The sequence below is a fragment of the Exserohilum turcica genome, assembly GCF_000359705.1.
Source record: "Exserohilum turcica Et28A unplaced genomic scaffold SETTUscaffold_11, whole genome shotgun sequence".
Taxonomy (NCBI): Eukaryota; Fungi; Ascomycota; class Dothideomycetes; order Pleosporales; family Pleosporaceae; genus Exserohilum; species Exserohilum turcicum.
The window spans coordinates 1,281,257-1,290,947 of record NW_007359926.1 but is presented as its reverse complement, the minus strand read 5'-3'; the positions used below and the strand labels follow the sequence as shown (position 1 = coordinate 1,290,947).

Genomic DNA, 9,691 nt, shown 5'->3' with positions numbered 1-9,691 from the left:
CATAGTCACTGACTGCAGATAGACTCTAATGGAATAATAATAATAATAATAATAGACAGATTGGACTTGGCAGCCATGAACAGCCTGCGATCCGTGTCGTCAGGGCCTGTTGCTGTTGTGAAGTGGCCAATTGCAGCCACCATAAGAGCAAGGGCGTGCCAGCTGCGCCCACTGGGCCGGGGAATTACTTGGGCGTATTGGGCACGGAACGTGTGCTCCTCGACCAGGGGATATGAGTTGTGGTAGAGGCTGAAGTAGCCGTTGATGGCGGTATCCAGGTCTACGGCCTCCAGGTCGAGGCTGTCCCAGAGGGGCGTATACAGCCAGTGTCCATTGTCTGGTGTAGGGGTGCTCAAGTGGGCTCCAGGCGGCGCTTTTCGCGAGGAGTGGTGGGCGCCGGGGAGGAGCAGTCTCAGCATTGCAGCGCCCGACGCAACTCCTAGGTAGCCTGCTTCGCTTTCGTCTACTGTGAGCGAAGCCATGCCATCGACGACGCGCTCATCTTCGCCAGGCGAGGTATGGGCATGCGCACTGCCGCCGGCCGTCTCAGCCGGGGTGCTGTCCTGCGATTGCTCGTCCCAGCTGAAATCAGCCGGGCCTGAAGGCGGAGCCTCGAGCGAGACGTCAATGGGAGCGTCATCAATGGCACCATCTGTGGTGGCATCCTGGGGGTGGAGCGCTTGGGCGGCATTGCTCTGGGCTGCTTCGAGCTGTCGCACGCGCGCTTCGGCAGCTTGGAGGCGCTGCTCAGCGCGGGCGACCTGGGCCTGAGATCGGCGAAGCTGCTCTTCGATCTGGGTCAGATATTTGCGCGTCAAGGGCGTCCTGCTGTGCCGTTCATAGAGGCAGTGCCTGCGGTTCCTCTTGCAGGGCCCGCATTCGGGCAGCGTCTTATCACATCGGGCCTTTCGTCGGCGACACTCGTTACAGGCTTGTTCGCGGTCGCGGTCTTCATTTTGGAGGCTGGTGGTGCTGTTCATATGCAGTTGGCCCACGCATGCTTGAGGGTGGTGATGCTGTGTTGTCGCGGGGTGCGGCGTGGGAAGTGGGAAGCCTGCAAGCGGCGGGGTTGAGCTCAGGGCTCACTGACTAGGTTGTGGCCTTGAGGGCACAGCACGGCGAGTCATTGATCGTCGCCTTCACACGCATCGTCTGGGGTTGGCGCTACGACTAGAATATTTTTGAAATGCTAACAAGCTCTCTCTCGCAAACACACATGGATGCTGATGCGCGTGATAGCTGTGTCCCGAAACGCCCTGACGCCTGCTTCCATGCACATACGCTGTAAAAAGCCTCGCCATGCACTCACGCCTTTGCATGCGCTTTCTGCCACTTGACGACCCGTTTCCGTATATCTGCTGCCGTCTGCTGCATGGGGTTGAGCTTCATGTCCCTCGCCATCTTCGCATAGCCGTCCCCGTACTTGTTCACCAATCGCTCCACCCATTCTTGCTCTCGCTGGCTCTGGCCCCGCGGTCCTTTCTTTGCGCCGTTCATGGCGGCCTCTTCCAGCTGTTTGATGACCGGGTTCTCCGGCTCACCGTCTCTGTGCTGAGGCACCATGGCAAATCCGTTCCATTCCATCTCCTCGCCCTCGGCTTCGATTTCGTTCAGCGGGTCGTTTAGCGGGTTATCCTTGCTCTCCAGCGAGCCAGTGACGCGGAGAATGGCTCCCGTCTCGGGGTCGCGCTCGACTTCAACCTCTTCTGTGACAATAGTCTCCGGCTTCTTCGCTTTGGACACAATGTTCAGGGCATTTGCTGTGCTGCCGGCGGCGGTATCCGCGCGCGACGACTTTTCGTCATTGAGGCCAAGCAGCGCAATCGTCTTTTCTGTGCCTCCAGTGGCATGGTTGAGGCGCGCCGTGAGACCAAGGCGGCGGTAGTTTTGCGATAGTGTTTCTTTTTGATTCCTACATTGCCCGTCAGCGTCCAGCACAATGGCAATAGCAACGACGCATCGTACCAGTGCTGCGCTATGATGGGGTTTTGCAAAATCTTCTTCTTGGACGGTCCCTTTTGGCGCTTCTTGGGGATTGAAGACCGGTTCTTCTTCTTCTGCAGTTCGCGACCCATCTCGTGTGATCCGGAATGTGTTTGGGGATATCGGAGTGGTGGTTTAAAGGGCGGGAGCTGTCGCGAGGCGCATCTTCCAAAAGTTTTGGCGAACCTTTCTGCCGTCGGGGCGCTAGTCTTATCGATAGGCGGACCACCGAACCTGGCCTGAGGCCAGACTGCAGTACATGTACAGCTGCCGCCCCTGCATCTTCAGCATCCTCCCCCCTTCCCCCTCCACGCCCATATCCGGGTATTTAGATCCAACTACGTGGCCACCATGATATCGCGTCGCAACAGGACCTTGCTGTCCTTGGCAATCTTTGCTGGAGTGCTGGCCTGGAATGTGGCTGGCGCTGCCGTCAAGGGCGAGACGGGAACATCTGTAGAGAACTTGACAACTCACGACATTGAGGAGCAATTGCAGGTACGTTGTTCGCATGCACACCATATGTTACGTGTGAACACTCCGGGGCGTGGGATACACGTCGAGCTGGCATAGTGCTTCTTGTCAAGTTCCCTGAAGCGCCGCCTGATGTTGCGTGTTCGTGTGTTCCTGTCGGTACTGACACGCACTGGCTAGGAATGTCCCCTTGTGCAAGCTCTCAACCAGCACAGAAAAGCCTCGAGCCCTACTACTTCTTCCCTCACCGCCCAGATCTTCGCCTTCCTCTTCCCCGGCACCCCTGCGGTGAACTCGCTGCTGGCAACTCTCTATATCTCCGGCCCGCCCAACTTCCTGCTGGCGCTATGTCCACCCAACATCGACCCCTCGTCGCTGTCCGTCATGGTCGCGTTTGCTGTAGGTGGCCTGCTGGGCGACACGCTGTTTCATCTGCTGCCAGAGATCTTTTTGGGTGAAGAGGAGCACGACTCGGTCAAGTTCGTCATGGTGGAGCCTAACAAGAATCTCCTGCTCGGTGTTGCTATCATGGTGGGCTTCATTACATTCGTGGCCATGGACAAGGGCCTGCGCATTGCGACCGGAGGCGAGGGCGGACACGATCATTCCCATGGACATGTGCATGAAAAGGCCGATGCTACGGCCAAGGCAACAGGCGTGGAGGTCAGCGAGTCAAAAGACAAAGTCCGCGCAAGAAAGGCGGCTGCGGGCGACAAACCAGGCAACGCAAACGAGCCAGCAGAGATGGACAAGGAGATCAATGCGAGCGTCAAGCTCGGTGGTTATCTCAACCTCATTGCTGATTTCACCCACAACATCACCGACGGCCTAGCGCTTAGCTCCTCGTTCTACGCGTCGCCTACAATCGGGGCTACGACGACCGTGGCTGTCTTTTTCCATGAGATTCCTCACGAAGTTGGCGATTTCGCACTCCTCATTCAATCTGGCTTCAGCAAGCGTGCAGCCATGGGCGCTCAGTTTGTAACTGCCGTGGGCGCTTTCCTGGGAACTTGCATTGGCATCGCTGTGCAAGAATTTGGCGGAAACTCTGCATCGGCCGTGTCAAATGGCCCTGGCCTTATGGGCACAAGTCTCCAATGGGGAGACATGTTGCTACCCTTCACCGCCGGTACCTTTTTGTATGTTGGAACGGTTGCCGTGATCCCCGAGTTATTGGAGACGGGACCCAACAAAGGGCTGGAGTTGAGGAAAACCCTGATGCAGTTCGCCGCAATGTTCACCGGCGCAGGGATTATGCTTTTGTAAGTTTTTCACCGTTTGGATCGCCCGGCGCCTGAAACTCGTGCTAACCTGCCTAGCATCTCCTGGGATTAGCGGTCTTCATTATACATTATCGTGTAAACGCCCAAACTCTATCTACTCATTTAGATCTCCACAGACGCACCTTTCCAGGGTCGGTTCCAATACGTTCAATGCCCTGTTGGCCAGGTAGAATCACGATTGCACAGCATGTACTTCAATACCTATAACGCACATGATATTCTCACGTCTCAATTGCTGCATTCACGACACCGTAATGACGCTGGCACCTTAGGATTAGTGCCGGCCTCGGCCGTCTCGCGCCGCGCGCACTGAACTGGTATCGTGGGCGGCTCATTGGACGGGCTCCGTATTCTCGCTCCCGCACCCACGGGTCAAAATGAGTTGTCGACGCTGACGGACTAACTATGGGCCGAATCTTGTCCCATTGGGAATATAAACTTCGCAGATCCTTCCCACTTCGCTGTCACGGACGTGCCGGATAGGCCACGGGCATTATCACGATCATGCCGTAGCTTTACTAGGAGGCAGCCGGTGAAATGAGCTCTAAGAACCTGCGGTTTCAGCCGTCGCCAACGCTCAGCTTGTACGGCAGCTGAAACCGAATGTCACTACCCCGGATTGACATTTCCACTCGGCTTGGATCCTATGGCCAACCGTACGCAATTGTTCACCGTCAAGGCGGGTGCGGATATGCTAACCGGGCACAGGTTGCCAAGCACGTCGTATTAGATGAGATTTTGGCCTTGTTTGGGCAAAGCGGTTGGCGTCAGTGCCCTTACCTTTGGCACTTGGCGTACATGGCACGCTTCACAATAGAGTAGACGCTAGCGCGGCCGTCTTACCGCCGCCGCCTTGACAAGAACAAACTAGCTGTTGACTGGCCGTAGCGTTGTCTTGTACATATGCGCCGCCTGATTGTTAGCCTGCCGTCAGACGAACACTGTCTCGCTTCGCCTTCTTCTCTCTTCTCTCTTCCTTTTGACGCTCCATTGTCGAGTATACGATTGTTTTTTGTACCTCAACTTGTTACACAGCAGCATCTTCCTTTGAAGAGATTGATGCTATAAAAGAGCCAGGAATTGGGAAACGAGGACACCCCCTTTGGACATCACGACATGCGCCCCGCTACCAAACCAAGCCTCAGATATGCCCCGCGGCCGCACCCGCTTCTTGCGACAGTTCTCGTGTTTTCCTGTATCTTGGTATTCTTCTATCAACTTGTGCCGTCCTTCACCCATGCGACGGACCAAATCGTCACTTCGGTCACAGATTACCTCGACTTGCACACGACTGGGAGAAATCTCTGCACAAAGGAGGTCGGCACCGCCTATTGCTGCCGTCTCCTTCTCGATGCCGAGCCTTGCGTCAGCGAATGTAGAACCCAACACGTCGACCGGGTAACACAATCGCTCACTCTCGAATACGATCGATGCGCAAGCCAGTGCTTGACCGAGTATGAGGCAGCTTGCCCACACACCAGTACATCCGGAAAAGCAAGCAAACTGCACAGCTGAAGGCAACCACCAAACCTGATTTGTGGGAAAAAAGCATGGCCTTAATTATCATGATCAAGTTGTGACAACACGACATGTCTCAGGCCTCCACACACAGCAACACAGCCGAGGGGGCGGTGCAAAGTGGGGGCTGCCAAGTGTGCGGCGCATACGAAGCGGTTAGGACGGCAACCGTTCGCAAGTGGAGTACCGAGTGTACCGAAATGCAAAGGCAAGAGTTAGGCTTCCAGGTAATTTGGATCCTTTGTAACGAGGAGAAGGCATGGTTGCTGTGGCCACGCAAGAAAAATAAGGTGTTATGAAGTGGGGAACGGGCTCGTAATGTGGGTCATCTACATTTGCTGGAATATGCGCAACGAATCCCTTCTTGTTTTTGAGAAGAAAAGAAAAGTATCTCTTGAACTATACCAATGGCTGGATAAATGGCGAGTCTGGGGGATATGCGCCTAAGAGCACAACCATGGATTATTCGGTTAGGCGCTAATCCATCCCATTCCTCGGCCTGTACATGAAGGATGATATGAGACTTGTTTGTTGCCGAGTCGTATTGCAGCCTAAAGAAATCAGGAGAAGGGCTATGCTAAAGCGAGGTAGTCTAATCAATGGTAATGTCTTTAGAATGACATGATTAACAACTGCAATCTCCCGGCCCCCCTTTCCCCTTTCCAAATGAGAAAAACCATATGATGTCTAGATTGATACGCAGCATACAACAATGACTCTAGTATAGTTGAAAAAAAAGATAAGAAGGGAGAGAAATGGCCTTCATTCTGCTTGAATCATGGCATATAAAACCAAGGCTAACAATATGCAATCCGTACGAATACGAGAATCTGCTGCTGTGCCGCAATTAGCAAGGATCTTGACCTTCCCGTTGCCTGCCTCGCGTCCTCACGACACTAACCAATAATCAAAATATCAGGACTATAGCATAGTATCATACGTTTACTTTCGTTTCTAACGCAAAGTTTCTGTGTCGCGGGAAGCGAGAACCGCGGTATCTGGGTATGCAGACAGATTATTGCAAACACCCTCATCCTCATCGTACCTCTACACCGACCAGCTACCTGCTCTCTTCTTATATACCCAAATATCAACCAACCTACCTCTCTTCACACACACACACGCACACACAACATACAACACAACCCTACCTAAGCCCTTTTTTCCCCTAAGCCTCAGTTATCGTCAGCACATCTTACCTAAGCCCCAATCCAGCCGAGCCCAGCACCCCTTTCCTTTCCCTATCTACTCTACCCCTAGCTATTACTTATCTTGATTCCAGTCTCGCAATCCCTGGCTTAACACAAACCAATATGTATACACACAGACACGCGCACGCGCCCAGATGTGGAATTCGGATAACGCGAGCTCACGGTAAGTAAGCGCTAGTGCGTCGGAGGCGGCGGCGCGGAAAACGTACCCGGGACAAGGAGGTATTGGGGTTTTTGAGGCTGGGTTGAGGAGGACATGAGTAGGTAGAGAAAGTGGCGATAGTGGTAGTAAGTAGTGGTAGTGCTGCTGCCGAGCAACGGCTTGCAGATCTGCTGATCGTGAGACGGAGCGTGTGGGGGTGCTGCTAGTGGTGAGTAGCGTGAAGGGCCGAGGGGGCGCAGATGTGCGGATGTGCGGAGCTACGGGGCTACGGGGCTACGGGACGTATTTATACTCCGTCATTGTGTTGCGCGTTTGCGTGGTTTTCTCGTTCGTGGAAGGGTGACACGTTGGTGTGGTTAGGTAGGGAGATGCGTAGTGTGAGTGGTGGTGGTGGTATAGGATGGGGGGTGCCGGGGGCACTGAAACGTTTGCTGTGGCATGGAAGAAAGCTGGTTTTGATGAAATGCTTCGATTCTCTCATCAGAGTTTTTTTTCTTTTGGAGAATTCTACGCTGAAGTAGGAGTAGTGTGGTTTTATCTTGTATGGGTGATTTAGTTACGGATAGCGTAATTTGTAAAGTAGTGAGGTATCGTACCCAACACCTTGTATGCAATACTGGTATACTTTGACGAAAGAGCTAAATGAGTGATTGTGTACGAGTTAAGTGATATCAATCTGGTGCTTTCACCACTCACTCACTTCGAAGATTGGCCCAACCAATCACTCGTGAGCCCAGTTTTACCTCTCACTTATTTCCGACATCGGCTCGTCAAATTATGAATTTGTTGTTGCCTAGCGTTAGTTTTGCTATTTCACAATCTCTTACCTTCTCGTTGTTATCACCAAGGCTGTTGTGACATAGAGATCAAAGACAAAATGTCTCTACCTGGACCGGGTTCCGCCAACACCAGCGACGAAGCTCCAATACCCAGCCCGCCAATTCCAGAATTTCGTTGCCTGAAATGCTGCGATATTCTCACACAAGCGGACAAGCAGATGGCAAAGGACAAGTACTGGAAAAACTGCAAGAAATGTCGCCATATGAAGAAAGTGTCACAGCGGAGACTGAAGGCTGCTGTATCTTCTCATTCCTGTGGCATGGTGGTTCAAAGACAATTGAATAAAGCAATCAGCACTCATACTCCATCCAAGGGTGGTATCCCTACAAAGGTCTTTTGGCGAGGCATAGGCCTGCTCTCCGAGTTATCCTTCGACGTTCTACTTCGACGAATCCCCGCGATAAAGTCAAGTGTAAAACCCAACCACACACTGCCAGCTCAGTTTCTACAGACCAAGATATCAAGTCATCTCAGAAAGAAATCAGATTGAGTTGGAACAGCGCCACATGTTGGATTTGGAATAACATCGACAATGCGAGGGAGACACCGATCAGCGTACGAGAGTGTGCTGTGTGTCTGGTATCAGCCCCAATTCAAGACTTTCCGCAACTTGCGTCCTGCAATCACATCCCAGATGTGTGCCACGATTGTTTTTTTGAATGGCTGGATCAGAAAATGGCCACTCATGATACAAACAGTATCGCTTGCCCGTCCAGCGATTGCGAGGCATTAATCATTCACCAAGACGTCCAAAAGTACGCTTCCCCAGAAGTCTTTGCTCGATTCGACGAACTCTCTATGCGTAGCCTCCTCAGTACAGATCCAGAATTTCTGTATTGTCCAGCTGTAGGTTGCAATTCAGGACAAATTCACAGCAGTGGTGTTGAAGGCCCAATCTTTCGCTGTGCCGCCTGCGGGTATCGAATATGCACTGCGCATACGCCCATGATCCCTTTCCATGAAAACGAGTCATGCACACAATACAATGAGCGGATTGAAATCGAAAAATTAGAATGCGGAACAAAGAAAGAAAGAGCTCTTGTTCGAAAAAAACAAGACGAGGCTAGTATCGCGTTGTTGAAACGGGAAACCAGGGAGTGTCCGGGGTGTGGATCTTACATTGAAAAGATACATGGTTGCGATCATATGACTTGTGAGTTCAGGGCACAAATTTGCCTTCTTCTTGGGTAAGGTGCTGACTTTTTCCAGGTACTCGGAAAGGATGCGGTTTCGAGTTTTGCTACATTTGTCGAGCACCATATGCGGGTGCACGGGGCATTCGCACAGTGGGCAACTTAGCTCATGCCCCAAGTTGCCGCCATCATTCGACTCGGCTGCCTAGATTTCCAACATTCGCTCAGTAATTTTGTCTCCTCTTTTGAGACTGGTTTGCGTAGTATGGTGCGAGATGGAGGATACCAAGAACTGGAAGTCGTATGCGCACATCGAATGATATAAGAAAATAACCCCTAGATGGATAGCAGGAACATCAAAGACGATTGTTTACGGGTTAGAGGTTCATACTTGACTTTTGGTACCTCAATTGACACACTGTTCTGGCGATATCTTTGACATTTCCACGCTAAGAGTGCGTAACTATAACAGATTTTTTCAAATATGCGATGAAATTACTTTACACTGTATCAGTGCATAAACCTGGAATGAATGACATTCCAACTATGGAAAAAGATATTGCATTATGTATGACTTAAGATGCCAGCGCATCGAAAATACTAAATGGAATGGCTTTTCTGGCCTCTTCAGCAGTGGCGTCGCTAGGCTGTAGCTGAATCTTGGGATGACTTTGAAACTCGTGGCGTCACGCGTCGTACGTTCGCCCCTAACGTAACTAGCCCCACCACAAAGTGCGCGCGACCACAAAGTGCGCGCGCGCCTTACAACCACCTCAACCTCAACGCGTCGTATCCCCACCACTATGGCTAATATTGAGGCTGCGCTTGCAGCTATTAATGCCCTAGGACCTGATGAGCCTTTTTCGTATACAGATATTGCAAAAAAATATAGTGTTGTTCGATCTACGCTTACCCGAAGACACCAAGGCCTACACGCCTCACGCGCGATAGGTGGCCAAAAACGGCAGCTCCTCCACCCACAGCAGGAGCAGGCCCTAATCGCCTATATCAATCGACTAACAGATAGAGGCTTACCACCTACTCAGCCAATGATACGCAATTTTGCCTCACAGATCGCCAAGACTG

General features: G+C 52.1%; 6 protein-coding genes across 6 annotated transcripts in view; 4 read left to right on the top strand and 2 right to left on the bottom strand.

The window, feature by feature from the left end:
- Window positions 1-980, bottom strand: part of SETTUDRAFT_175438 (uncharacterized protein) — a gene marked incomplete at both ends in the record, with an annotated part of 8,598 nt that extends 7,618 nt beyond the window's left edge. The window contains one exon of the mRNA XM_008024053.1: window positions 58-980. Within this exon, the coding sequence (XP_008022244.1) occupies window positions 58-980 (923 nt within the window). The remainder of the gene's footprint in view (window positions 1-57) is intronic.
- A 182-nt stretch (window positions 981-1,162) lies between these two features.
- On the bottom strand, window positions 1,163-2,097 carry SETTUDRAFT_126407 (uncharacterized protein). Its single transcript, XM_008024052.1, has 2 exons — window positions 1,966-2,097; window positions 1,163-1,912 (listed from the first exon to the last, which is right to left on the bottom strand). The coding sequence occupies exons 1-2, from the start codon at window positions 2,073-2,075 to the stop codon at window positions 1,306-1,308; spliced, it is 717 nt and encodes a 238-aa protein (XP_008022243.1). The 5' UTR covers window positions 2,076-2,097; the 3' UTR covers window positions 1,163-1,305.
- Window positions 2,098-2,334: 237 nt separating this feature from the next.
- Window positions 2,335-3,792, top strand: SETTUDRAFT_158974 (uncharacterized protein; the record flags this gene model as incomplete). Its single annotated transcript, XM_008024051.1, has 3 exons — window positions 2,335-2,481; window positions 2,638-3,719; window positions 3,777-3,792. 3 exons carry the CDS (start codon window positions 2,335-2,337, stop codon window positions 3,790-3,792), a joined length of 1,245 nt encoding a protein of 414 aa, XP_008022242.1.
- A 1,064-nt stretch (window positions 3,793-4,856) lies between these two features.
- Window positions 4,857-5,255, top strand: SETTUDRAFT_102940 (uncharacterized protein; the record flags this gene model as incomplete). Its single annotated transcript, XM_008024050.1, has 1 exon — window positions 4,857-5,255. The coding sequence occupies one exon, from the start codon at window positions 4,857-4,859 to the stop codon at window positions 5,253-5,255; it is 399 nt and encodes a 132-aa protein (XP_008022241.1).
- A 74-nt stretch (window positions 5,256-5,329) lies between these two features.
- On the top strand, window positions 5,330-5,557 carry SETTUDRAFT_158973 (uncharacterized protein; the record flags this gene model as incomplete). The annotated part of the gene is made up of 1 exon (XM_008024049.1): window positions 5,330-5,557. One exon carries the CDS (start codon window positions 5,330-5,332, stop codon window positions 5,555-5,557), a length of 228 nt encoding a protein of 75 aa, XP_008022240.1.
- Window positions 5,558-7,629: 2,072 nt separating this feature from the next.
- On the top strand, window positions 7,630-8,836 carry SETTUDRAFT_103320 (uncharacterized protein; the record flags this gene model as incomplete). The annotated part of the gene is made up of 3 exons (XM_008024048.1): window positions 7,630-7,803; window positions 8,016-8,625; window positions 8,682-8,836. 3 exons carry the CDS (start codon window positions 7,630-7,632, stop codon window positions 8,834-8,836), a joined length of 939 nt encoding a protein of 312 aa, XP_008022239.1.
- Window positions 8,837-9,691: the final 855 nt, after the last annotated feature.

Coding starts and splice junctions, on each gene's coding strand:
- SETTUDRAFT_126407 (XM_008024052.1), bottom strand. CDS start 2,075: ATGGGTCGCGAACTGCAGAAGAAGAAGAACCGGTCTTCAATCCCCAAG. Junction 1,913..1,965: donor CCCATCATAGCGCAGCACTG/GTACGATGCGTC, acceptor CGGGCAATGTAG/GAATCAAAAAGAAACACTAT.